At 60.0% G+C, this 27,823-nt stretch overlaps 1 protein-coding gene and 1 long non-coding RNA gene across 14 annotated transcripts; one reads left to right on the top strand and one right to left on the bottom strand.

The window, feature by feature from the left end:
• Positions 1-19: 19 nt before the first annotated feature.
• On the bottom strand, positions 20-18,263 carry STK11 (serine/threonine kinase 11). Of its 13 annotated transcripts, XM_073803575.1 has the most exons (12): positions 16,995-18,263; positions 8,932-9,015; positions 8,048-8,137; positions 7,327-7,459; positions 7,100-7,236; positions 6,216-6,343; positions 3,950-4,007; positions 3,535-3,728; positions 1,852-1,993; positions 1,366-1,584; positions 939-1,009; positions 428-561 (listed from the first exon to the last, which is right to left on the bottom strand). In XM_073803575.1, the coding sequence occupies exons 1-11, from the start codon at positions 17,282-17,284 to the stop codon at positions 982-984; spliced, it is 1,503 nt and encodes a 500-aa protein (XP_073659676.1). In that variant the 5' UTR covers positions 17,285-18,263; the 3' UTR covers positions 428-561; positions 939-981. The 13 variants fall into 13 exon arrangements, 9 of the variants coding, with proteins under 9 accessions (XP_073659674.1, XP_033710828.1, XP_073659675.1 ...); XM_073803573.1 differs by lacking the exon at positions 939-1,009 and having other exon boundaries at positions 20-561; XM_073803576.1 differs by lacking the exon at positions 939-1,009 and having other exon boundaries at positions 424-561; positions 1,366-1,579; positions 1,852-1,955.
• A 384-nt stretch (positions 18,264-18,647) lies between these two features.
• LOC109550684 (uncharacterized) lies at positions 18,648-21,884 on the top strand. Its single transcript, XR_002177298.3, has 3 exons — positions 18,648-18,757; positions 19,076-19,147; positions 21,607-21,884. It is a non-coding gene; the product is annotated as an uncharacterized lncRNA (long non-coding RNA).
• The last annotated feature ends 5,939 nt before the right edge of the window (positions 21,885-27,823 follow it).

The raw sequence follows: 27,823 nt of genomic DNA on the forward strand, positions 1-27,823 counted from the left end.
CATCCCTCACAACCACAGCTCAAATCCACCTGTTTTATTTTTTCTTAAAAAAGGAGAAGAAAAAAGAACCAACCAAACAATGAAAACAAGGCAGCCGCCGGGCTCCCCTGGGCACTGGGCATGCATCTCGGTCGACAGGCCCACTTGTCCTGCCCGTCCCGCTGAGGCTGTGGTTGGTGGGAACACATCACCAGGTGTGGGAGGCGCTAACGAGCGGCAGAGTAAAAAGAGGGGTCGGGGCGGGCGAGAACCAGTAGTCTCAACGTAAAGTGCATGGCGAGGGCTGGCGTGGGGCCGCGCCGGGCCCACTCCCTCCTCCCCCGGCGGGGGGAAGGGGCTCAGCACAGGATTGCAGTCAGCAGGAGGTCGTGTCCACCGGCCACCAGGGGAGGGCGGACCCCAGTCCCTGCTGTCCCCCAACCACAGCCCTCCAGGACCCTCCGGCTTCCGGAGGGGCAGTCAGCACGAAGGGTGCAGCGGCCGCCTTCCTGGGCAGTGGGCAGCAGGCCAGCAGTCGGCGCGAAGACTGAGCAGGACCTGGCCGGGGCTCCTGGAGACAGGCTGAGACCAGAACAGAAGGTGGGTCACTTTTGGGTCAACGAAAGGCCCTGCATCCCAGGAAGCAGGCCCCCCTGGGACCGCCCAGAGGGTGGGGAAACTGAGGCCTGGTCATGCCTCAGTGCTGTCAGACGCCTCAGGAGGCTAGGGAGGGCTGCGCTGCCTCAAGAGCCACCCCAGGCATCTCTGGCCACCTGGTGGGATTAAGCACGGCCTTTCTGCCACGGAACCGGGCCTCCCTCCAAAGAGTTCCTACCCCACCTGGCTGGTTCTGCTGCTGGCATACAAATTCCTTGGGAGGTGTTTCAGGGGCAGCTCCCTGGGAGAGGGGACATGGCTGGACAGGGGCTGTAGCCTCAGACCCCTACCCCACTGCTCACATCCTGAGCAGGCGATGGGGTCTCCAGTGCCTCTGGGGCCCAATCACCCTTTGTGGACTGGGCGGTCAGGGCTGGGAAGAGGAAGCAGGGAGGGGAGATGACGGCCTCAGTCAGAGCCCAGCCCCTCCTGACCTGCTCACCCCCCAACCCCCAGCCTGGTCTGACGCCAGCATCGCCCTGTTGCAGAAGCAGCCTGGCGGGGTGGGGGTGAGCCCCGCAGGTCTGCAAGACAGGCTGCCGGCTTAGGGGCCCTGATCCTGCACACGCCGCCCCCCGACCCCAGTGTGTGGCCAACGCCCTGATGAAAGTAACCTCCAACCCAAACCCCGGGGGCGACAGGCACAGGCCGTGACAGTGACACCAGCCAAGCAGGGCAGTGCCCACGGCACACCCCCAACCCATTCCTCCGGTCCCCGCCACTTCCCACCTGCAGGCGGCCACCCTCACTGCTGCTTGCAGGCTGACAGCCGGCGAATCTTGCTGCTGGCCGAGCAGGCCTTGCGGGCAGGGTTGGAGGCGGCACTGGCCCGGCGCTCCGCCCTCGACCTGGCACTCAACTGGGCTGACTCGGTGCCATTCACACACACGGCTTTGGGCGGGCCCCGGCTCTGTGCGCTCCGCCCAGCCTCCTCCTCCGGGACCTGTCCTAGGAAGGAGAAGGCAAACTTGTGCTGACTGGGGGTTCCCGACCAACACGCCCCCAGCGCCCCGCCTGCCCGGGCCCAGGGCACCTCCACCACCTGTCCCACCAGGTCCTGCCAATGGGGAGCAGCGGGGCTGGCCTTCGAGCCGGCTGGGGCGGGGCCCAGCCTACGCTCACCTGCCTGTTCAGGTGTGAGTGGAGCCCTGCACTCAGGTGGGTGGGAACACGGTGGACATCAGGGACCTGGGGCCCGAGCCTTGGCTCTCTCACCTGTGCGATGGCCAGACCTCGCTGGGCCCCGTGGGACTCGGAGGGGCTGGGCTCGGGCCGGGTGTCCGGACTCGCCGTCTCTCCCACAAGAGCCCGCCCCGGCTCTCCACGCCCGCACAAACGGAGAGGCCGTCACAGGTGCCTGCCATGCCCCGGCCCCAACCGTGTGGGCTGCCAGTGCTCACCGGGTCCCAGGGCCACTGGCCCGGGGCCGCCCTCCCCACTCTGTCCCCGCTGAGGCGTGGGGGGAGGGAAGGGTGCGGGAAGCCCGTGCTGCCCATGGTGCACCCCCCTCCCATGGATGTCGGCAGGAAACTGCCTGTAGCTGCCTCAAGCCCATCTCCTCCGCACACGGAGCCCCGTCTCCACCAATGGCGTCCTATGCCTGACTCAGCCTCTGAACCTAGCCGGGAGGCACCGGCCCGTGACCGGGAAGCGTCTCAGGTCAGAACCCAGAGCGTGGGGCAGTGTCAGCTGCCTGCTCTGAAGGGGGAGGGGGGCTGCAGGGGCGCTGAGCACCGAAACTCTGCGCAGATCACCTGGGGCCCAGCCTCTGGCACAGTGACCACGGTCGGAGGGTGGCTGGAGGGCACGGGATCTGCCCCACATGCCCTCAAGGCACTGGGGCCACTGGCCCCGACCAACCAACACCCGGCCCAAGGCCCAGCACCAGCCCTCAGGGTGGACGGCAGGACCAGGGACCCAGGGGAGCAGCTGAGAGCCAGCCTCTGACCGTGACCACACGACAGGACCAGAACGGGAGAAGCCCCAACACGGCCCTCTGCCGGCCCACAGGCAGGTCAGCGAGAAGCGGCTGCCCAACCTCAGCACAGGACCGTCCGTCCCCACGTCTCATGTGGAGGACGTTCCCAGGCCAGGGATCTGGCTCCGGCCCAGAGAGCCGCTCTTGAACAAGCCCTCCCCCACCCAGGCAAAGCAGCCCCAAGCCTCTGGAACAGGCCTGAAGAGAGCGGTGTGTGGTCAGTGCCTCTACAGCCGGCTGACCAGCAAGGCTCACGCCCAGGCACCTGTCCCGGGGCCCTAGTGCCTCTGAGAGACAGGACACCTTGCTTCTATCCTGTGGAAAGGACGGAGGATCCAGGAGGCCTCAGGACTGGACCGTGGCCAGGGTTCCCAGGGCGGGGCATCCCACCTGACCCCAGGACCCCATGGGGAACAGCTGCAGCCAGATGCACCAGAGGCCTGAGTGTGCCCCCAGGAGAGTGGGACACGCAGACCCACCCTGGGGCTGCTCCCTGGAGGCCCCACTGGCCACCCTGCACACGGGCTCTTTCTACAGTAAACGCCTAAGCCCTAGGCGGCGAGCCGGAAAGAAACAAGCATGACCCGCACACGCTCAGCGGGGCAGACCTTTATGCAGGAGCCTGCGGAACCAGCCCCGGGATAGCACAGCACCGCGGGGAGGCGGGTGGGGCAGCGCTACACTAGGGCCCGAGCTCTGCCCGGAGCTCCTCGGCGGCCCTGGCCTCAGCTTCCTCTCCAGAAAGGTCTGAGCACTGGCTCTCCTGCGGGTCTCTCTCTCTAAGCCCTGCCTCAGACGCCTCCTCGCCACCTGGGGAAGAAGGCCACTCGTCAGAAGGGTGGCCACTGCGGGGAGGGCCACTGGACCCTCGGGCCGGGGGCGGGGCCTCCCCACTTCTCCCGTGACCCCCGGGGACTCACCGGGCACCGTGAAGTCCTGAGTGTAGATGATGTCGTCCTCAATGTCGAAGAGCTCGTCATCCGCAGCGTCGGCACAGCCGTGCAGGTCCTCCAGGTAGGGCACCACTGTCATGCCGCGCCACCGGTCCTTGCAGTCCGCGCTCGGCGGGATGGGCACCGGCTCCTCGGCCGGCGGGTGCTTCTTCCGGAACCAGCTGCGGAAGCCAGCGGGTCACGGCAGCCGGAGGCTTGCCTGGCTCACCACGTGGGCCCACCCCCAATTCCCGCTGAGAACCACGCGGGGTGGGAGAGGGAGAAGGGGCCCAACGGGAGAGACTGAGCCAGCAAGACCCCCGCAGCCCTGACCTCCCCCTCCCCTGCTCCCACTTGCTCTCACCACATGGGCCCCCAAGTGGGGAGCCCTGCGGGGACTCACCTGTGCTGCCGGATCTGCTGTATGGAAAACCGCTTGGCCGGCTCGTATTCCAGCATCCCTGCCGGGGAGACCAGCGGTGGGTGCAGGGGCCAGCACGGGCAGAGGGCCCTCCCCTGCCTGGGAGAGGTGGGGATGCCCGTGGGTGCCCGTACAGGGGAGGGGGTGGCGTGAGTGAGCGGAGCCCCCTCCCCCGCAGGCCTGGCCTCTACAGCCGGGTGCCCAGCACGGGGGCAGATGCTAAGCCCCCAGCTGAACGGAGAAGGACACAGCTGGGGCCGTCTCCCTGTCTTGACACGAGGGGCTGCCCAGCAGACACTACAAAGCCAGGTTGGGAGGACCAAGACCAAAAAAGGCTGGGACGCAGGACGGACAGCCCACCCCAGTGACCCTGAACCTGTTCACACGCCCTAAGGAGACAAAGCACATGGCTCGCCCCTGCTGGTGCCCACCGGCTTTGGCCAGCAAAGCCTGTGACTAGCCATTCTAGCTAGGACACCAAAGCCCCCCGAGGCAGCGGCAGGAGAACCGGAGGCCTCGAGGGCAACACACCGTATGTAGACACTGGTGTGAGGGCCTTTTGCCTGGCACCCGGACACTCAGAAGGGGCAAGGCTGACCTGCAGGCTGTGCTGGGCTGGCCCGAAGCAGCAAAGGGCGGCACCCCCCCCGCAGGGCTGCAGGGGGCCCAGGGCCCAAGGTCCCCAGCCCCCACCATGCTCAAGTGCCCACCCCCTTCCCCACGGGAGGACCGAGCGTGACGCAGAGAGGGGGATGGGGGCGGCAGGGCTCTGCACACCACCTCTTGGAGGTGCCTTTGTTCTCAGGAAACGAGAGGCCATTTCAGAAGCTGGGGCTCAGAGAGCTGAGTGTCTGAGTGATGTGAGAGTGATGTGAGAGAGGAGGAAAGGTCAGGGTCGCGGGCTCGCTGCAGGAGGGCAGGGCCAGCGCGGTGTTCCAGACACTCACGGGGGAGGCAGCTCAACAGCCCAGTGGCCGGGAGGAGCCTGCATGCGGAATGCAGTGCAAAGGCCCTGAGGCAGGCCTGGGCGGAGGAAGCGAGAATGGGACACCCTGCCTGGACCTGGGGACAGGGACACGGGTGCCCTCTGCCATCTCGTCGGCCCCTCCTGGGGCTGTTTTGAGCGTTTATGAGAGCGAGGGTGGCAACAGATCATCATCTGTGTCACTGGAGCAAAGAAAGCTCCGTACAGAGGAAACTCCAACCCACCAGCCCCTGGCGAGGGAAGGAGAGTCCGAAACAACAGCTCACCGCCTGCAACAGCCCTCGGCCCTCAGTGGAGCTGGGGGAGGCCAGGGGGCACGCTCCGGGCACCCCCAAGGACGGGGCCCACGAGCTGCTAAGGAGCGCTCAGGTGGGGAGGGCTGGGACTGAGCCAGCCGGGCCACCGCCTCCCGCTTGCTGGCTCCTCTCACATTCCAAGAAGACCCCAGGCAGGCGGTACGCCCACCCCTCTAAGGGCCCTGGGGCAGCTGGCAATGCAGGCCTGGACTGCGGGGGGCGGGGGGGGGGCCGCAGAGCACTGGGAACGCGGCTGCCCAGCTTCATTTCACCTTCACTAACAAGCCAAAGAACCGGCGAGACTCAGTCATCAGAAAGCTCAGGCGCCACGCAGGGCTGTGAAGATCCTCTTGGCTGTGCCTCACACGAAGGCCGGGCACTGACCCAGCGTCCAGCACAAGCCGAGGGTCAGGTCAGTTACACAGAGCCCGGGACTGTGGGCAGGGAACCTAGGACGGTGCCGGTCACACAGGGCGATACCCTGCATGTGCTGCGTCATCAAAACTAACTTCAGGCAAGCCCCAGGATGCTGGTGTGGCTCTCACCCATCCACGCCCAGACAGGCCCCTGCCATACACAGACAGCGCCACCTGCTGTACAGACCGGGAACTGCAGCAGGAAGAGGCCTCCCCCCCCGCCCCCCCCCCCCGCAGGAGACCCCCACTCAGCAGGCGGACTGGGGTCCCCGCTGCTACTTCACTGTAGGGATGGGGGATCAGAACAGGGTGGAACGAAGGCCCAGGGCAGGCAGTGGAGCCCAGAGGAGCCAGCGGCCCCTCGCAGGCGCCCCTGCGCCCACTGCTCTCCACACCCGACTAGGCTCTGCACCACCCCGCCCCGCCCCATGTCGGGGAACTGCACAGAGAAGGGTCGGCCCACGGGAAACCCACGGGGGCCCCAGTACCCGCCGCCAGCCCACCCACCCCACCCACCCCTACAGCCCAGCCTCCTGCCTCGAGGGCCTCACCTTTGAGCAGGTCTGAGAGTGGGGGGCCGCAATCCCCCGGGATGGTGTAGTCCCCCTTCCCGATGTTCTCAAACAGTTTGTAGATATTGTCCCCCTCGAACGGGTACAGGCCTGTCGTGATGTTGTAGCTGCGGCCCCAGGAAGGACAGACCAGTCAGGAGGGCCTGCCTCACGCCCCAGCCTGGAGCCAGTCTGGTCCCGAACCTTAACCACCCCCACCTGTGGGGACTTGGACTTGGTGAGGAGTCCAATGTTCTGGAACACATGGTGGTGGCGGCTCACTAGGAAGATATGGAAAGCCACCGGATGGCACGCTCTGACATGGTGGGTCAACGGTATACGAGTCAGCTCTCAGTAACATGAAACGGGACACCCACGCCACTGGCTGCGCGCACAGGGGGCTGCAGCGTGAACTCGCCTCGGGCAGGAGAGGCTTCCAGAGAACACAGGCCCACCCAGTGCCGCCTGAGCTCATGGAGGAACAGACGACCACGTGGCGGCGTCTGGGTCGGGGGTACGCAGCGGTGGGCCGAGCATCGCCGGCGACTCATGGTGTCTGAGAATTCTCAGCCCCAGGAGTCAGGATGGAAACACCCACCCAACAGCGACTGTGGCCGGTGTGGGAAGCAGCGCAGGTGGAGACCAGCACAAGCCCAAGGTGGGCGGGGGCCAGGAGGATGGCCGGTCCCAGTGCCTGTCTCCCCACCCATGGGGGCTCCTGACCCCGGCTCTGTGGCCTTCACAGACTCTAGGGGGCAGCAGCAGCTGGGGGACCTGCCAGGAGGGGCAGGTCAGGGAAGCCTGGAGCCCAGACGGGGTACCTGGGGCCGGGGGGGTGATGGAGGACCCCTGGGGTGGAGGGACCCAGGCCCAGGGGCACTTACAGTGTGACCCCAGCTGACCAGATGTCCACCTTGAAGCCAGAGAAGGTGTCCAGGCCATTGGCGATCTCGGGCGGCTGGAACGCGGGGGAACCCTGGCTCGTCCGGCACGTGTCGTCCTCGGCAAACGGGTGCAGGGCCTGTAGCAGCACCAGACAGCCCTCAGGGAGTGGCCCTCGGCGGGGCTGGGACCCCACCCTGGGTCTGGCTTGGGGGTGGGGGGCACCTACCTCGGCCACGCCCAGGTCGGAGATCTTGAGCGTGCCACCCGTGGTGAGCAGCAGGTTGCCGGGCTTGATGTCCTTGTGCACGATGCCCTGGCTGTGCAGGTACTCCAGGCCGTCCACCAGCTGGCAGAAGTACCTGCAGGGCACAGCCTCTGTGACCCACCGCACCAAGAGGCGCGGCCCCACCTGTCGGGAACCTCAGCTGCCTGGAACAGCTGCCTGCAGCGACCCAGCGGGACCAAGGATGGGAGGCCGAGGCTCAGGGGCCGTTGGTGCCGGGCAGCCCATCAGGGAACCAGAGGGCCAGTGGCTGGGCTGATCCACTCCTGGGCCCCCGCTGCAGTAGCTCCCACCACGGGCACCTGCCCCAGCTGCCCCCCCAGCCTGGGCAGCCCAGGGGCCCTGCTATCATCCCAACCTCTGTGGCCTGGATACAGCCCTGCTGCCCCCCCGTCCCCCCTGGGGCCAGGGACCCAGGCCAACCCACTGACCCCTCACACCACAGGCCAGCTGGTCCTACAGCAATTCGGTGTTAGGGGTTGACTGCCCAGGAAAACTAGCCAGCCGGGGCAGTACAGGCCGCTGTCAGCAGCTTCCCAAGCACAGGAGGCCCCAAAGCCTCGGTGGCGGCCACAGTGGGGCAGGGAGGTGCACAGAGAGGAGCTTGGACCCGTGAGTGACCGGGCGGGGGCGGAGGGGGCAGCAGTGGGGTCCGCACGCTCACCCGTGGGCCTGGCACACGGGGAAGCGCTTCTCGGGCACGCTGTCCAGCATCTCCTGCATGCCGCACACGCAGTACTCCATCACCATATACGTGCGGCAGTGCTAAGGAAGGCACGCTCAGCCAAGCCTCTGCCCCAGATGGGCCATCCCCAGGGAACAGACAGATGCCAGGGGGTGAAGGCTGCACTAGTGCAGTGAGCTGGAGACCCCAGAGGGATCACAGGTGCTGCAGGAAGCCCCCCGGTCATTCCACACCCCAAGGAGGAGCTCAAGCCCCAGCCCTGGCCCCCAAAGGAGCGAGGAGGGGCCCTGTGGAGAGAAGGCCTGAGCAGGGGCGGGAGGCCAGGGAGAGACGAGGGCAGCACAGGGGTGGGGCTGCGGAGCAGGGGTGGGGAGCCCAGGGCCAGGCTGAAGCCCCCCAGCCGCATCTACACCGTGGAGGGGCAGCCCTGCGACTAGGATGGAGAGGACCCCCATCACCCTGCATCCAGCGAGTCAGTGACAGGCCCCTCTGCGACACAGGCCCCTCAGCAGGCCCTGGGGCCCCTATACCCTGCTTCTCGGAGCTGCAGCCCAGGAGTAAAGGGCGAAGGCCGAGGACACTCCCAGTACACCACTGCCGCAGTGACACAGTCCCCATCCCTTCCCCCATGCATCCGCCACAGGCCAGGGCGCACAGCCCCCCAAACAGAAGCCAGGAAAGCGTCTCGCTCCTGGGACCAGGCTGACAGCAGGGCCCCAGCTCCACATGAGAACAGGAGATCTAAGCAGAGAACCAGCCTGCATCCTGCAGCGCCCCCCGTGGGCACTCACTGGAGAGGGGCCCCAGCCCCAAGGTCGGCAGCGCTCAGGGAACACCTGGCACCCCGAGCCCCAAAAGGATATATCTTCTGCTTCTCCTCGTTGTACAGCACGTCCACCAGCTGGATGACGTTTTTGTGCCGTAACCTCCTCAGCAGCTGGATTTCCCTGAAGACAGAGGACGGAGGCGTCAGCCAAGCCCCTTGGCCCGGCAGTGCCGCCAGCCCCCAGGAACCGTGCAGAGGGCAGCACCGGAGTGAGCAGCTCCGCACAGGGGCAGCTAGTCCTGGGCATGTCCCCGAGCCCAGCAACACGACCAGGCCCCGTACCCGCATTTTAACTGAAGACGCACAGAGACCACAGCGAAGGCCGCGCGGGGACAGCAGGAGAGCACGCGGGAGTTGGGGCTCCAGCCAGGTCCCCGCATCCCCCCACCCACTCCTCCCTCTGGAACTGAAGCCCAGGCTCCCCGCCGCTGTCAGGGCAGCTCCACGAGGACTCCCTGCAGGAGCTGGGGGCGGGGGGGGGGGGGGGGGCCGGGCAGCTCCGCAGAAGGTTGAACAGTCACCAACTGACCCAGCACCTCCAATCAGGGCACGTGCCCGGGAGGACCGAGAGCACGGCGACCCGGTCACACGTGCTCATGGCAGCACTGTCCACGGGAGCCCAAGGGCGGATACAACTCCAGTGTCCCTCCACACATGGGAACATCACTCAACCCTGAGAAGAGGTGAAAGCCCTGACACTCGCTACAGCGTGGACGGACCCTGAGAACACGATGCTCAGTGAGAGAAGCCAGACACAGAAGGACACACAGTGTGTGATTCCATTGATGGGCAACGTCCAGAACAGGCCAGTCTACAGACAGAGAGTGGGTTCCTGGTTGTCAGGGACTGGGGATGGGATGGGGTGACTGATGAGGACAGGACTTCCTTTTGGGGTAACGGAATGTTCTGGAACTAGACAAAGATGAGAGTTGCTACGAAGATACTAAATGTCACCGAATTGCATGGTATGTGAATAATACGTCAATAAAGATTTTTTAAAGTCCTCACCGGGAAGCCCAACCATGAAACATAAGACCAGCTGGGCAGGTGAGGGGTCCCCAACGTCATGAGACCCGAGGCGCATGCCTCCCACTGTCCACATTCCATGAAGAGGTCGCCTATTCCAGGAAGCCGTTCCTGACCACACCCCACCCTCGCACACCAGCACGGATCCTGTGCCTTCGACACCACCCACCCTCCCCAGTGTAGGTCCTCCTCCCATGCAGATTCCCTGGCCCGGCACTCATGCAGCCTCTGAAGGGAGGGTGCCCCGGAAACAGCATTTCTGTGTAGCACCCACTCCCCAGACCCATAGCACAGGAGGCCACCGACTTGCTGGAGGAAACACAGCTTTACAGCTGCTTCCCGTGAGCTCACTGCCTGCCTGGCCTGCCCCCCACCCCACTCCCACCCTCACCAGAGGGTTGCGGGGCGCAGCAGTAACTCTGCCCTCATTCCCCCCATCATTCCGCGCTTATCCCTAACCACCTGACCTCTGAGGTCTGGGATGCTGCACACATTTCAATCCACACCTGAGTGGGAGGGAGGGGAGGAGACTCACAGACGTTGGGGTCACCCTGGTTTACACCGCCTGACCTTTGGGATTTATCCTGGTGTCCAGTGTGAACAGGGATCACACTCAGTTTTCCCCCAAATAAATGACACACAGTAGCTCCGCCTCAGCACTGTGACGTTGGCGTGTCCTGGGCTCTATGGGGTGTGGAGCAGCATCTGACCTCCACCCCTTTGATGCCAGGAGCCCCCCTCCCTCATCGTGACAACCACAGATGTCCCCAGGTATCGCCAGGTATCCCTGGGGGCAAGACGGCCCAGGTGAGAGTCCTGCTATAAAGGACCAGGAACGTTCTGGGGTGTGGAGAGCAGACCCTGTACCGCCCCTTCTGGCCTGTGAGCCCCTCTTGACCTCTGGCAAGTGCTCCCTGAACCTTCCCACCTCGGGCCCCAGTGCTGGTCCCCCAGATCTCACTCACTCACTCAGTCTTGCAACGGACGGACCTTACCAGGCCCCTGTGGGTCAGGCCCCGGTCAGGTGGGTGCCCTGTCCGTGGGGGCTTGGGTGCACCTCTGACGCTCCGGGTCCACCACCACTTGTCAGGGAGCGGCGCTGTGCCCCCAGGCGTCCTTCCCGCTCTCGCCCAGACCACCCCACAGCTCTGACTCCCAGCCTTGCTTGCTGCCAGCTCTCCGGGGCCAGAGCTCAGCTCTGCTGACTCAAGGACCCTCCCCCGCGGGCAAGTCCCCTCCCTTTCTGACAGTCGAGGGCTGGTGGCCGCCCCGGGCCACACGGCACAGCAGCCTTTGTCATGACAGTGGTGACCAGGCCTTTGGGGTCCCTGCCAGGACTGAGTATAGAACTCCTCCTCGCAGGGGTCCCAGGGGCAGGGGTTCCAGGGGCAGGTGCAGAGCCGGCTCCCCTCAGAGACCAGTGTTTGGCACCTGCCGTCCACCCAGCCAGCCAAGTACCCGCTAAGCTACCTGGCCAGAGCCGCCATGGGGTCTGCGGCCCAGAAGGGAAGGGTGTCACGTGGGGAGCAAGCTGTCGCGAGCTACAAGCTGGGGGGGGCTGAGGGGGGTGCCCAGCGCAGACTCTGACCCTGTGCCAGCCTCCCTGGGAAGCTGGCTCCGGGGGGGCTGAGGGAGGGCCCAGCGCAGACTCTGATCCTGTGCCAGCCTCCCCGGGAAGCTGGCTCCGGGCACTCTCCCTCTCGTCTCCATCCAGAGGCGCTGCAGCGGCTAACTAAACCACACGTGTGGACACCAGAAGGCCCTTCGTACCTGGAGCCAACACGTGGCCACCACCTGGAGCGCTTACAGCCAGGCTTCAAGCAGCGTCTGCCGACCCAAGTGTGGGAACCCGCCTGAACTCAGACACAGGCTGCCAATAACACGCGTGGCAGCTCCGGGAGGGGGGCCCGCGGCTAGTCCAGGGGCCCCGGGGAGCTCACCCCAGGCCTTCCAAAGCGAGGACAAGCCCCATGGCTCTGCCTTCTGTGCCGTGAGATACCTGGGCCTGGAACCATCTTCCGGGCCGCACCTCCCCATCCGCCCACTGCCTTTGGGGCAAACTTCTGTGCGGGAGGAGGCGGACGGCAGCACCCCTCCCTCCACAATTAAACAGCTCACCCCCTACTCTGATGCCGACAAAGCCAGCCCTGAAGGGAGGTCCCCGCGCTGTGGGTGCGTCAAGCGCTCATGTGGTCAGTTAACCGTGATGGAAACCTCCTGGAGAAAAATGTGTAAGTTCCAGTATGGATACCAGAGAAGTGGCTACAGTGTCCAGCTCCTCCGAAAGAGGAGAACCACACCCACAGGCGGCATGGAGACGTGCGCTCCGAGCGGGTAAAATGGGTGTGGAGGACCCCCGAGACATTCACTGCAGAGACCCGGCCAGGGAGGAGCTGCTACACCTTCTCTGAGTTCTCCGTCTCCTGCAAAGCACACCACTGACCGGAAAAATAGAAAAACAGTATTTAAAGAAAGAGGAAAAGCCAGGCGCTCAGCCAGGATGCAGGAAGTAAAGTGACAGGAAGCTGAGCCTTCCGGCCCGGCCGCAGCTGCTCAGGGCGGGTGTCACAGGGACCTGCCTGCAGTGCCGCCTGAGCAGAGCGGACTGCTGGGGATGGACTCGCTGACTACCCAGGAGGGAAACGGAAGAGCCCCTGGAGCTCACAGAGGAATGGAAAGGAGCTGCCACCATGGTCGCCCATCCCACAGCCGCCGGGGATGCACCCACCTCTCTCCCTCCAGACGGGGATGGTGACAGGCATGGGTCCACAGAGAGCAGGGGAGGGGACAATGGCAGCTCTGGACGAGGGACACTGAGCAAGACCCCCCTCACCCCTTGGCCTCTCTGCTGATGCTTCTAATCATATGGCAAGAGGCCATCGGGGATCCGGGAGAGAGACTAAAATGAGGAGGAATTCACTAAAAGTGAAGTTCAACACAAACACTCGCTCACGCAGCTTCCCAGAAGCACAATTCCTAACGGGCACCAAGTGGGGACAACCCGAATGTCCACTGACGGTTGAGTGGATACACCACGTCCCTCCACACCCGGGAACATCACCTGAAAAGGGGTGAAGCACTGACACTCACTACCACGTGGATGGACCCTGAGAACACGATGCTCAGTGAGAGAAGCCAGACACGGAAGGACCCACGGTGTGTGATTCCACTGGTGGGAAACGTCCAGAACAGGCAGATCCATAGAGACAGGGAGTGGGTTCCTGGCTGTCAGGGGCTGGGGGAGTGAATGCTGATGGGGGCGGGGTTCCTGTTGAGGGGATGGGAGGGATGTCCTGGAATTAGAGGTTATGGTTACACTCTCTGAAAATACTAAACGACACTGAGTTACCTACTAATAGTTGAATTTTACGTCACGTAAATTATGTCTCATTAAAGCCGTTAAAAGAACGAATTGCCGTGTAAAAGAACGCATCGCCGTGCAGCATGAGGTCAACATGGGATAAAGGGCAGCTTTGATGTGATTCCCAACACACTCCTGAGTGAGGAGCCAGAGTGCCCCCCCACCCCCTGCGCCACAGCCTGGGGTGTATCCCAATGGCCCCTGAGCTCCCACTGCACCTCACAGTCACACCCCTTGGCCAGGGAAGGACCAGACAGGGAGGCTGCGAGGACGTTCAGTGCGGGGCGCCTCAGTGGACCAGCCGTGCCCTATCGCTACCAGCCTGGCCTCACGGCAGAATCCTTCCCAATGGGGGGTGGGGGGCAGGTGCCCAGCAGATGCCAGGACCTGGCAGAGGCCACTCAGGACGGGAACAAAGGCCAGCAAAGTCCAGGCTCTGCTGTACGTGCTAAAATCCCAACCACTCACCCCCCAGGTTTAAGTACCTGCCAGTCGCTACTGGCCTGGCCAAGGGAGGCCCAGCCTAGAGACTGGCGTCGGCCTGCTGGGACCCAGCCACACGGGCAGGGACGCCGATGAAGGAGGCTGGCAGGGCCGCGAGCCGCCCAGCGCCGGCCCCGCACGGCTAAGTGCCCGCACCCCGCACACACTGGGTACAGACCCTGACCTGCCTCACACAGACGGGCCGTGGGGCACACAGACTGCCCTGGCCGCTGTACGCTTCTAAACAGCTGATGAAAGCCCACAAAGAACAGTATCTTGGGACAGGTGAGAATCCCGTGAGCGGGGCCCATCTGCCACCCAACTTCCCCGGGGGGTTGCGTCAGAGGGGCGTGTGCCCACCGTCTGTATGGGTGCGAAACTCCACGGCTGCCCCCAGCCAGGGAGGCGCCAGCGCGGCTTCTGCTGCCAACCGGGAAAGCAAGCAGGTACAACTTACTGTTGAAAATGATCTTTAGGGGAGTTTAATTTTTCATTAAAAAGTGCTTGGATAGGTGACGAAAACATGCTAAACAAAGGCTCGAAGGGAGCGTGGCAAAGGCATTAGTATTAAAACGATGAGTAATTTCTGTCTTACTTCTCGGTGGTTTTCAGAACTTTCGTGTTTTACAATAAGAGCAAATTAGTCTTTGTGAGCAAGAGGGGGACAAGCACAGACCCACAGCAGCCCTCCTGGGAAGAGCCACAAGGGGGGAGGACCTCCTTTAACACAAAGTGCATTCTTTAAGGAAAAGCTTCCCATCCCAACTGGAGCTGGAGGACTCCTGAGGCTTCTCTGGAAAATTCTGGATGCTTCACTCCAAGAGAAGAGTCTGGAGTTGAGTTCATTAAGTCTCTCCAAGACAAAGGAGCCTTTTTTCCCTGCAGCCGCCTGGCGGCAAGGCTGACCCAGAAGCCTGGATCTCTGGGCCGGGGAGTGGACACCCAGCCCTTGCTTGAGCCCAGGGCCTCACCTCCTCCGGCCTCCAACCCGGGGCACTCTGTCAGGACTCAGAACAAGGGGACAGGGTGCCTCCGAGCAGGGCGCGCCCCCTCACAGCGCCCAAGGAAGGAGGCACGGTGGGTTTTAACCCGCAGCCGCATACCCAGCAGGTCCTCACGCCACACGCTGCAGACGGCAGGTGAACGCACGGGGCCAGCGCTGCGCTCCAAGGGGCCTCAGAGAGGTGAAGACCTGCGCTTCTAGGGCTAAGCTGGAGGAACCGGCCCAGGCCCTGCAGCTGTGACACCTCGTGTTGACTGCCAGGCCGGCTGTGGACCGCCAACCACTCTGCCTCCTGGGCCTCAGTTTCCCCTCCGGTTCTTCGGATGGACACTGTGTCTCCACAGCTCCTGGGACCGTGGCTGACCGCTCAGGAAACGAGGACTGGGAGCCAGCAGGCTGCGACCCTCCAGTGGGGCAGCAGAGCACGAGGGTACGCTTTGGGTGGTGAACGAACGTCCCCTAACTTGACCTTGAGCATGTGCATTTGCATGTGGGGAGGGCCTTTATCACGTGTACATCATGCTTTGGCAGAAGTGGGCGCTCGACACCTCCATCGCATCTGCGGATGTGCTGGGACCCACTCAGCTCTGCTGCCCCCAGTCCACGCCCCTGGACGCGTGCACTCCCTGAAGCCCCAGGGATGGCCAGCAGGGTGGGCTTGGGCGACTCTAGCCAGACAGATCAGTTGGGGCTGGAAAGCAGCCTGGCCCCTTGGGGATGGACTCTGGGAACCCCTCCTACCTCCGGGTGCTACTCCCAAGAGGCTGGGGCCTGGGGTGCCAAAGCAGCCCAGCGTAAAGCACCGGCACCAGAACACCTCCACGGACCCAGGCTGACCTCAGGCGGAGGGAGGGTGCATCCATTCTGCAAGAGCACAGCACCGCGTTCCCTGGACAGATCCAGGGATGAGGCCTAAGAGGAGCCAGGAGGACGAGGACCAGCCCTGGAGAGTGGGGGGGCCCAACCCGGAGCAACGGCCAACTGGCATCCCGAGGGCCACGTCTCCCCCACACGCTTCTGCCTTAATGAGAAAATGTGACTTAGAAGCAGGGAGTGGGGATCTGATGAGAGGCATGGCCTCGCTTGGCCCACAGGAGGGCACCCGCTGTCCCCTGGCCTGTCTCCCCAGGACACCGGTGGCCCCTGCCCCACCCCCACCCTGCAGGTAAGAGACGGGCACAGAGAACTGAACAACTGGCCCTGGGGCGCCTGGCCCCACCTTCGCCGGGGGTCCACAGCTGGGGCACTGACCACAGCCAATCAGGTCTCAACACCCTGCTCCCCGACTTGACCACCCTAGGCAGCCCAGAGCAGGCAAAAACAGCTGGGCAGCGCGCTGTCACACTGCATGAGAGCAGGGGGGCCAGGAGGAGGGAATGAAAGTGGATCTGGGAGCAGCACTCCCAGTACCGGCCAAGGTCACCAGCCAGTCCCGCTGCCGCCTGGCCCGTGAGATAAACCCCTCGGCTCGGGCAGGGCAGCAGCGATAAGGATGGGTGGCCCCTCCTGAAACCAGCAAGAGGGATGGAGGCAGGGCTCCCACTGTCCTGGCGGCGGTGGGGTCTGCACACAGACCCCACCATCTCTGGGATGTCAAGGGGCAGACGGGTGCCTGAAAAAATACGTGTAAAAAGTTTGCGGGGTCACAAGTTGACCCCCTTCTCAGGAGTCACCGGGCCTGCGACTCGCCAAAGTGTCCTGTGTCACATCCCAGGAAAGTGAGAAAGGGCGAAGTTCCCCCCTGCTGACTGATAAGCCGGTGCAAACAATTATTTTTGGCAACCGCACGGTCCCCCTCCAACAGGATAAACAAACCGCGTGTCCCCAGCCCTACTAAGAGCCGCGCGCTGCGCGGAAACCTGCCGGCGGCGGGCAGGCCCCTTTCCGAGCCCAACTGCTCTCAGCCAAACCAACGCCGGCCGCTTCCGCCGGGCACCTCAGCCCTCCGGACAGCCGGGAGGGCAGAGGGGGTGAGGGGCGCCCCCTTCCGAGGAGGGTTCCGCATCGGCCGAGAGCACAGGACGCCCAACCGCAACAAGCTAGTCTGACTTCACTAAAGTACCCTAGCGAGTTGCCCACGACCTTCCCCGGCTGGTCGGCTCGGGTGCTTAAGGAAAGAGAGGACGAAAGGAAGAAAGCGAGAAATGGAGGGAGAAGAAAGGGAGGAAAGGAGGAAGGAGGGGGCCGCCCAGCGGGCCGCGCCCCCACCCAGGAAGCCCGCACTTACTTCTTTACGTTGGCCTCCCCGTTGGGGATCCTCCGCAACTTCTTCTTCTTGAGGATTTTGACGGCTCTCCGGCACAGCGTCTCCGAGTCCAGCACCTCCTTCACCTTGCCGTACGACCCCTCCCCCAGCAGGTCCCCCATCAGGTACTTGCCGATGAGCTTGGCCCGCTTGCGGCGGGGCTGGTAGATGACCTCGGTGGAGTCGATGCGGTGGATGAACGTGTCCATCCCCACCGACATCAGCTCGCCCTCTGTAAACATGCCCAGCTGCTGCGGGTCCGCCACCTCCATCCTAGACCCCAGGCCTCCGACTCCCGCCGGCGGTCCCTTATCCCCTTTCTGAGCTTCGCGGTGGACGGTTCTTCCGTTTGTCACCCCCCCCCCAAATTCCCTTCTTCAAAAATAAAAGTCAACAAAATCTCAAAAAAAGAAAAAAAAAAAAAAAAAGGAAAACCCTTCTTGGAAAAGAAACGATTGTACTGAACGTGAGTTCAAGAGGCGCGCCTGCTCCAGAGCCCGGGCAACCGGGCGTGCGCAGCGTCCCAAGTTTGGGGGCCGCCCGGCCTCGCAGCTTCGAGGCGGGCCGGCGCGTCCACGGGGGCCCTCGAGAGGCCGGTGGGGCCGGGAAGTGCTAGGTCATTCTCCAGGGACTTTAGACCCTCGAACGAACACGGCCGCGGCAGAGTCGAGTCTTCTCCGCGCCGTCCATTACCAGCGGCCCATGGCGCGCGCCGGGGGCCCCGCACAGGCCGGCCCCGGGGCCCCCAGAGCTGGGCAGGCGAGCTTAGCCGGGGGCCGGGCGCGCCTCTCGGGGGCGTCTCCCGCCGACCTCGCCGTCCGGGGAGCCCGAAACGCCGGCAGGTGCGTGTCCTGAGCGCGCGGGGCACCTCCGTCCGGCCCAGCCGGCTCCCGCCAGCGCCGGGGCAGCCCGGGGCCCGCCGGCCGCAAGGAACAAGCCCCGTCCGAGCCGCCCACTGCCCGGGCGCCCGCACACCGGCCCGGGACCCCGAGCGGCCGCGCGGGCCCGGCGGGCGCCCCTCCCCAAACGGCAGCCCGCGCTCGCTCTCCGCCCGAACGCCGTCGGCCGCGGGCCGCGGGCCGCGCGGGGCTCCGGGCGGCCGAGGCGGCGCAGGCCGCAGGCCCCGGGCCGGGGTTCCGGAGGCCGCCGGAGCCCGGGCGGCGCGTCCCCCGCCGCGGCCGCCGCGCGCGTGGAGCAGGCGGGGCGGCGCGGGGACCCAGCCCATGCAAGGCGGCCGCACTGCCGGCCGGCGCCCGCCGCCGCTGCCGCCGCGCCCCGCCTCACTCGCGGGGGCCCCGGGCCGCCTCCCCCTTCCGCGCCCAACACGCCGCCGCCATCTTGTTTACCTCCTCCCCCGCCCTGGGCCGCCGCGCCGCCGCACGCCCGCCGCGGGCCCGCCCCTCGCGGCACCGACGTGCACGCCCGTTGGCCGAGCCGGCCTGCCCCGCCCCCTAAGCGAGCCCCGCCGCCGCCCCCCATTGGGCCGTTTGGACCCAGGCGGGCGCCCGAGCGGGGATTGGCTCGAGCCCGGCCCCGCCCCAGGGGTGGATACTCCTTGATCATTGGTCCGCGGGGGCGACCGTCAATGGGAGGGGGCGGGAAACAGGCGTGCGGAGGCGAGGCCACGACGCTGACCTGGGAGGGGTTGGGGGCTGGGGGCGGAGGTCGCTAGTGCCAACAGAGTCCTCGGAACCGGCGGGGTCGGAGCGCAGCTCTTGCGGCCGGGACGCGGCTCGGGGACCCTGGTGGGTGCCTACCAGGGCCTCTCCCCCGAAACCCCGTTTGAGGCTAGGTCAAGGGTCAAAAAGTAGCCGAAAGTGGCCAATTCGAGGCAAAAAGCCTTTAAGAATCTCTCGGCCCAGATCGTGAGAGAAGTGCGCTGGGCGGAGTCTGCCCAGAGAAACTCACGGGCTAAAATTCAGAACCCAGCTGGGATGGTGCCAGCAAAGTGCTTTGGATGAAAAACAAACAGTTGGCAAAATACTACGTCTTAATGAAACTGAAAATACTTCCAGGCCTGTGTTTTTTTTTTTTTTTTTTACCTTTCTGTTTTTTATCATTAGATTCTTACTTTGCCGGAACAAACTGCTTGAGTGGAAACGTTGGGAGCTGACACCATCGGATTTGAGCTCCAGGTTGGTGGTTCTGAGCCTGACACCTGTGAACTACCTAAACCTATGTGCAAAATTGAGTGTGCGCATGTGCTTGTTCTTGGGGACATCCGTGAGTTTCATCAGATTCTCAAATGACCCACAGAAGAGGGATTGCTGTGGCTTTGGGGGTGGGGGGCCACAAGTCACACCAACATACCAACAAGTCCTAATCAGACCATGTGGATTAGCCTGAGATTTCTAAATCATAAAGATCAGAGCAGAAACCACTGAAACAGAATAGAAAAAGAATAGCGAAGGGCTTCCCTGGTGGCGCAGTGGTTGAAAGTCCGCCTGCCGATGCAGGGGACGCGGGTTCGTGCCCCGGTCCAGGAGGATCCCACGTGCCGCGGAGCGGCTGGGCCCGTGAGCCATGGCCGCTGAGCCTGCGCGTTCAGAAAAATTAAAAAAATAAAATAAAATAAAATTAAAAAAAGAATAGCGAAAATTGATGAAGCCAAAAGATCGGTCTTTGAAAAGATAAAAACAATTGATAAAACTCTAGCCAGACTGACCAAGAAAAAAGGATGACCAGTATCAGGAATTAAAGAGGAGATATCACTACAGACCCTGCAGATATTACAAGGATTAGATATAGGAAGAACTCTATGCCCATAAAGTCAACATGAAATGGACCGACACCTGAAAAGGCACTAAAATGAAAGCTTACTCAAGAAGAAATAGATAATTTACATCATTTTATATCTATTAGAGAAATTAAATCTGTAGAGAAAAACCTTTCTTATTTTGGCTGCACAGCTTGTAGGATCTTAGTTCCCCCATCAGGGATTGAACCCAGGCCCATAGCAGTGAAAGCACAGAGTCCTAACCACTGGACTGCCAGAGAATTCCTGGGAAAAACCTTTCAACAAAGACAATTAAGGTCCAGATGGTTTCATTCGTGAATGTCCATCAAACATTTTGGGAAGAAATAACATTGGTTTCAAACAATCTCTTCCAGAAAACTGAAGAAGAAGGAACACTGCCCAACTCCAATTCCTTTTAGTATTTTCTATGTTTTTGACTGCTGGCTTACGCCCAAATTTCTTGGAATCTGGGGTATTTGATAATTTTGGCATCTGTAGGCCTCACTCTCCTTCACTCCACCCCTCTCCTGATGTTCAGGACACATGGAAGGGACTTGGGAAATGTTTGGTGACCATTGCAGAAAGAGTCCATGAAGGTGAATCTCAGTTCAGACGCCACCTTTTCTGAGAAGTCCTCCTGATCATTCCCTTGAATGTAACCCCTTTCCAGTTTGATTTTCTTCTTAACACTTGTCACCAGCAGAAACTCTCATTTATACATTCCGTTACCCGTTTTTCTTCGGTGTCTGGAACTACGCTGGGAACTCTCTGAGGCAGAGCCTGGGTATGTCTTGGCCACTGCTGCATCCTCTGCAGTTTGAGCTGTGCTGTCCAGTACAGCAGCCACTGGCCACATGTGTCTGTTAAGCTCCTGTAATGTGGCTGCTGGAATTGAGATGTGCTGTGGGTGTAACCGCACACTGGAATTTGAAGCCTTAACGTGAAAACATGTTAACATAATATATGTGTATATACATATATATATGCGTATATATGTATATCTTAATAATTGCAATGTGAAAACACCCAATAACTTACATTGATTACATGTTGAAATGATAAATTTTGGATATGTTAAGTTAAAATAAATGTTATTAAAATTAACCACTTCAGGGAATTCCCTGGCAGTACAGTGATTAGGACTCCACACTTCCACTGCTGGGAGCCCAGGTTCGATCCCTGGTCAGGGATCCCACAAGCTGTGCGGCACAGCAAAAAAATTAATTAATTAAATTCAATTAGGTTAACCACTTCATACCCACTAGGATGACTATGGTCAAAAAAAAAAAAAAAAAGAAAGGATGATAACAAGTATTGGCAAGGATGTGGACAAACTGGAACTTTCATATAGTTGGTGCAGCCGCTTTGGAAAAAAAGTTGAAAGTTTGACATTGAGTGACCACGTGGCCCAGTAATTCCACTCCTAGGTGTCTGCCCAAGAGAAATGGAAGCATACGTCCACACAAAAACTTGTACACAGATACTTGCAGGAGCATGATTCACAGTAGTCCAAAAGTGGAAACAACTCAAATGTCCATCAACAGATGACGGATAGACAGAATATGACATATCCACACACTGGAATAATATTCAGCCATGAAAAGGAATGAGTCATTGACACACATGGATGAACTTGAAAACACGGTGCTCAGTGAGAGAAGCCAGACACAGAAGGCCACCCAGTGTGATTCTATTGATGGGAAACATCCAAAACAGGCAAATCTGCAGAGACAGAGAGTGGATTCATGGTTGTCAAGGGCTGGGGGAGGGGCTGGGGGTGTTTGACTGCTGATGAGGACGGGGTTTCCTTTCCAGGTGATAGAATGTTCTAGAATCCTCCTTCCACCCTCCTTACAGGTGACTGAGGTTTGCAGAGGCGAAGCCCCCGACCAGGTGCCTGGTGGAGCGGGCACTCACATCTCAGTGCCCAGCCTGGGAGCCCCCAGGAGCCCAGTAAGAATTCTAGCATCATCCTCTCCGGGTGATGCAGGCCTTGGAGCTGCCCAGCTGTCGTGCTTATGTAAGGTTCAAACCCAAGCCAGGCTAGCACAGAGCCAGTTTTGGGGGACCTTCCCAAGCACGATGAGGTTGAGACCCCTGTGAGGGCTGCTGTAAGCCTCAGCTGCGGAGCTGGTGGGGGGGAGGCGGGGGGGTGGGGGGGGTGGAGTGCTGGGGGGGTTCCTGGCTTCTCCTATACCATTTCTCTGAGTGGGGGAGTAACAATACCGTGTCATCAAATATAAGAGCCATGGGAAGTGAGATATACTTTTACTTTATGAATCACCACAAAAAGAAAAGACTTAGCAGCCAGGGATGACACTTTGGACCTAGAGAGGCAGCATGACCTCTGGGACAGTAAACTGTGACACATGGGATTAGTAATAGGCCTAAGCCGTAGTTACAAATATCTACGGGAGCCCTGGGGAGAATGCTTTGCCAGCACGCTCTCACCCTCACCATGCTTCGGGTTCTGTTAAGGACCCTGGGTTACAGGTGGGGCCCAGGTTATAGAGGTGGGGGGCCCCAGGATGGGGTCTCAGGTTACCATTGAGGGGCTCCAGTTTCTAGCTGGGGTCCCCAGGTTATACGTGGAGGCTCTAGGTTTAGGTGTGGGGCCCAGGTTACAGATGGGAGCCCCAGATTACAAGTAAGGGGCCCCAGGTTACAATGGGAGGCCTCAGGTTATAGACGGGGGCCGCAGGTTGTAGTGGGGGACCCAAGGTTATAGGTAGGGGGGCTCATGTTACAAGTGAGGGGCCCCAGGTTTGAGGTGGGGACCCCAGGTTATAAGTAGGAGCACCAGGTAATAGCAGGGGGCCCCAGGTTATAGGTGGGTGGCCTCAGATTATAAATAGAAGTCTCCAGGTTACAGGTGGGAGCCCCAGATTACAGCTAGGGGACTCCTGGTTATATGTTGGGGCCCCAGGTCATAGCAGGGGGCCCCAGGTTATACATGGAGCCCTCTAGGACTCAGGACTTTCCTCTGCCCCTGTCTCCTCCTGTGTACCCCATCCCTCTCACCTCTCACTTCTCCCAATCCCGCACAACTGTCACACACAGACACGCATACTCAGCAGGGCCCCAGACTTGCTCGCTCCCTCGCAGCCCCCTCGCTGACCCCCTTGCTTCCCTCAGCTCTGATAGCAAGACCCCTTCACCCATTCCGTGAGGACCGAGGAGGCAAAGGTCCTCCTGGACCCTCTCCTGGCCAGCTGCCCCACCCTGGGTCTCCTCCCACTTGGCGGGTCTCTTAAATGTTGGGCTCTGGGCCCCAGGACCACCCCTCTCCAGAGGCCCAGCTAAGCCCCCCACCTGCGGAGTGGGGCTCCCAGGAGCCGGAGGTGTCGTGGGGTCAGCCTCTGCCAGGAAGCCAGCCATGGTTAGGTTAGGGGCTGCGTCTGTGTGGGCCAGCGTGGCCGCCAGGGGGCGAGTGGGGATCGTGGCCGAGGTTAGCCGGGTACGGGCGTGAGCATGTGCATGTGTGCGTGAGTGTGTGTGTGTGTGTGTTGCCAACACGAGAAGCCACCTCAATGAGAAGTCCGCGCACCGCAAGGAAGAGTAGCCCCCGCTCGCCGCAACTAGAGAAAGCCCCTGTGCAGCAATGAAGACCCAACGCAGACAAAATTAAATAAATAAGTTTATCAAAATAAGAAAAAAAAAAAGCCCCCGTTCCCCCCCTGTAGTTAAATCCCTCCCCCAGCCCTTCTCAAGTGCGGATCAAGTTTTGGCCTCTTATTTTGATCTTCTCTGGGATGTCACGCGGTGGAATCAGACAGTAGGAGCCTGCTCTCCTTCACCTCACATAATTCATCTGCGATTCATCAGCATTCTTTTTTTTTTTTTTTTTTTTGCGGTACGCGGGTCTCTCACTGTTGTGGCCTCTCCGTTGCGGAGCACAGGCTCCGGACGCGCAGGCCCAGCGACCATGGCTCATGGGCCCAGCCACTCCGCGGCATGTGGGATCTTCCCGGACCGGGGCACGAACCCGCGTCCCCTGCCTCGGCAGGCGGACTCTCAACCACTGCGCCACCAGGGAAGCCCGCATCAGCATTCTTGAGAGTACTGACTACATGTTAGGTCTGGATGATGTTCCTTCGTACGGACATCCTGTAGGGTTGTTTCTCATCCTTCGACCAGTTGAGAACCATTTGGGTTGTCTTCAGTTTTTGGTGATTACAAGTCATGCTACTATGAACACGTGTGTGCAGCTTTTTCTGTGGACAGAAGACTTCATCTCCCTTGGGTTAACACCCAGGAGTGGAACAGCTGGATCATCTGGCAATTCTGCATTTCACATTTTGAGGAACCGCTGAGCTGTCTTCCAAAGTGGCTGCATCCCCGCTGGCAACATCTGAGGGTTCTGGTGGTTCTGCATCCTTGCCAGCACTTCGTTTTGTCTAAATTTTTTTGGTTTTGGTTTTGCCATTCAAATAGCCATTCAAATAGCACACGTTAACACACAGGCATGCACAAAAATGTGGCCACATAGAGGAAAGGATGGAGGTTCAGTTATGTGCTAAATAAATATAGTAGAATGTTAATCGTAGGAGCTAGGTTTTGAGTTTTTAACTGCAAAATCCTTTCAACTCTTCTCCACACTTGAAAATATTCATAATAAAAAGTTGGAAGAAATAATCCAAGGGACTTCCATGGTGGCGCAGTGCTTAAGAATCCTCCTGCCAATGCAGGGGACACGGGTTCGAGCCCTGGTACGGGAAAATGCCATATGTCGTGGAGCAACTAAGCCCGTGTGCCACAACTACTGAGCCTGCGCTCCAGAGCCTGCGAGCCACAACTGCTGAGCCCGCGTGCCACAACTACTGAAGCCCGCGTGCCTAGAGCCTGTGCTCTGCAACAAGAGAAGCCACCGCAATGAGAAGCCCGCGCACTGCAACGAAGAGTAGCCCCCGCTCACCGCAACTCGAGAAACTCTGCGCGCAGCAATGAAGACCCAACGCAGCCAAAAATAAATAAATAAATTTATAAAAGAAATAATAATCATCCAAGGGTGAACTGGAGAAAAAACAGGGGGTGGATACTGGTTGAGGCTGGATGTGGGGGGGCGGGGGGTGTCCATCTACTTTCTCCTCTCCTGTGTGTTTGAAATACTCCATAACAAAGAGTTAGGGGCTCATACCTCACGCCCCTTAGGTTGGCTATGAAGGAAAAAAAACAGAAATAACAGGCTTTGGTGAGGATGTAGAGAAATTTTTGGAAGCCTTGTGGACAGCTGGAGGGAACGTAAGAGGGTGCAGCTGCCATGGAAAACAGCCTGGAGGTTGCTCAAAAAATTAAACATAGAATCACCATATGACCCAGCAATCCCACTCCAGCGTACATACCCAAAAGAATTTAAAGCAGGGACTCGAAGAGGTATTTGCACACCCGTGTTCACAGCAGCATGATTCACAAGAGCTGAAAGGTGAAAGCAACCCTAGTGTCCATCGAAATATGATGGATAAACACAGTGTGGTCCATCCACACCACGTGGTCCATCCATGGTCATCCTCAGCCATGAAAAGGGGAGAAGCACTGATACTCGTTACCACGTGGATGGACCTTGAGAACACAAATGCTGAGTAAGAGAAGCAAGGCATAGAAGGACACACAGTGTGTGATTCCACTCATAGGAGGTCCTTACGGTTAAGATAGTGAAATTTATGTTATGTGTTATGCTATTTTATGTTACGTTACCCCTAAACGTACGTTACATTACGTTCTCTAAAAATTTGGAGGTCCAGGAAACAGTCTCTGGTCTTCGCTGGTGGGACCAAATGGTCCCCCCAAGGGCAGTGAGGCCACATCTTCTGAAATGACAGACAGCTGCCAGGGCTTGCTCCCTGGTTCACTTGCCCACGTGGAGGAGTCGGGACCACGTGGCTGCCCCTGGCAACCCCAGGGGGCTAGGTCAGGGTATTGTCTGGCTGAGATTCCTCTGGAAGGACACCCAGGGCACCGTGGGAGGGGGATGTTCATCTGGGCACACCTTTTTGTGGTAAAATACACATAATATAAAATTAACCATCTTCCCCATTTTTAAGCTGACAGCTCAGTGGCATCGAGCACCTTCACACTGTTGGGCAACCATCCCCACCATCCATCTCTAGAACTTTCTCATCTTCCCAAACTGAAGCTCTGTCCCCATGAAACCCTGACTCCCCACCCCTCCGCCAGCCCCTGGCCCCCACCATCTACTTCCTGTCTCTGCGGATGTGACTCCTCTGGGGACGTCATGTGAATGGAATCAGACTGTATTTGCCCTTCTGTGTCTGACGTATTTCACTGAGCATCATGTCCTCAAGGTTCATCCACAGTGAAGCAGGAAATCTTCCTTTTTAAGGCTGAGCAATATTCCACTGTGTGGATGGCTCATGTGTGTTTATCCCTCATCTGTCGATGGACACTTGGGTTGCTTGCACCTTTGGCCATTGTGAATCCGCTACTGTGAACATTCACACACAGGCAGGTACCTGTTTGGGTCTCTGCTTGCAGGTCTTCTAGTTCACACCTGGTAGAAGAGCTGGTGGGTCAGGTGGCAATTCTGTTCAACTTTTTGGGGAGCCACAGACTCTCCCACAGCAGCTGCCCTCTGGATGTCCTTTTGACTCTTGAATTTTGAAACAAGGGAATGAACTACCTATTCAAAAACTTAAATCATCACAGGGAAACAAATCAGCAAGTTCTAGACTGTGGGAAACTTAACAGGAAAAACAACCGGGTTTCATGCATAAAAGCACAAAGAACAAAAAAACCCACCAAACCACAGAAAAAAAGGGGGGGGAGGTGAAGCTATAAATTAAGACGTGAGCGGCATCAGCTACATTTTGTTTATTTGTTTATCCATCGATAGGCATGAAATGACCAGGTTGGACTGGGTCACCAGGGCCAGCATCTGCTGAGATGCTGTGGGCACCAAAAACCTTGAGCAAAAGAATGAGTGAGTGAATGAATGAATGGGTGGAGTGAATGAATAAATGAGTGAGCGAATGAATGGAGTGAGTGAATGAAGGAAGGAAGCAAGGAGTGAGTGAATGAATGAGTGAGTGAAGGAAGGAAGGAAGGAGTGAGTGAATGAATGAGTGAGTGAAGGAAGGAAGGAGTGAGTGAATGAATGAATGAGTGAGCGAATGAATGAATGAGTGAGTGAATAAATGAGTGAGTGCGTGAATGGAGTGAGCGAATGAATGAGTGAGTGAGCGAGCTAATGAGTGAGCAACTGGGGTGATGAAGGAGGAGAAAACCTGCCCGTGACCACTCCAACTTGCTTAGGACTCCAGGTTCCCAGCCCCAGCTCTGGGTTTCCAGACCTACCTTGAGCCTCTGTGGGCCCACCTCTGAGATAAGCTTCTCATTCAGATCCAGGATCCCTGGGTGGCCAGGGAAACGCCAAGGAAGGGGCAAGGCCGACGGCCAGCCCTGTGGGAGCAGGGTCCTGGCAGAGGAGGTTCCTAGGGTATCTGTCCCCACTGTGCCCAGGGCTCTGCTCTCCCTGACAACCACACCCTCACATTGATCCTTCTTGGCCTTAATGGCAGGGTTGGGGCTTGGGGGCAGCACTTACTAGAATCGGACACCTGTGGGGTGGGAGAGACATCTGTCAGTATTACCCTCCCCCCCGGGACCATTAGCCCATCAGCCCATTGCTGGGCTTTGGGAGCCAGAGATGTGGTGGCCGGCTTGACACACAGCCAGGCCAGCACAGACCTGAAATTCCGGGACATCATTGGGTACTAGCCCCCATTCTACAGTTGGGGAAAATGAGGCTTGGGAGGGGAAGGCTGGATTGGGGGTGGATGAGGGACCCACCAGCCCAGTGTGCCTGGTGGTCTGGGGCATGTGGCTTTGGCTAGGGGTCATTTTGTTCCAGTCACATTGTCCTTTCATCTCCAGTCACCAGAGCAGCTTCTGTCTTACCCCAGGGCCTTTGCAATTGCTTTTCCCACAAGTGTCCACACAACTCACTCATTCAGGTTGTGGCTTCAGGTCCCCTGACCCTCCTGGCTAAGCCCCCACCCTGACACACACACACACACACACACACACACACACACACACACACACACACACGCTGCCC

Source organism: Tursiops truncatus, chromosome 3 (genome assembly GCF_011762595.2).
Source record: "Tursiops truncatus isolate mTurTru1 chromosome 3, mTurTru1.mat.Y, whole genome shotgun sequence".
Classification (NCBI taxonomy): domain Eukaryota; kingdom Metazoa; phylum Chordata; class Mammalia; order Artiodactyla; family Delphinidae; genus Tursiops; species Tursiops truncatus.

What these genes read in the sequence shown, in the direction of transcription:
- STK11 (XM_073803573.1), bottom strand. Translation starts at nt 17,284, where the DNA reads ATGGAGGTGGCGGACCCGCAGCAGCTGGGCATGTTTACAGAGGGCGAG. An exon ending in TGGTCAGCTGGGGTCACACT is followed by an intron (nt 6,344 to 7,099) that starts GTAAGTGCCCCT and finishes CTGGGGCCGCAG; the next exon opens with CTACAACATCACGACAGGCC. An exon ending in TCAGGACTTCACGGTGCCCG is followed by an intron (nt 1,994 to 3,534) that starts GTGAGTCCCCGG and finishes GGGGCATGGCAG; the next exon opens with GCACCTGTGACGGCCTCTCC.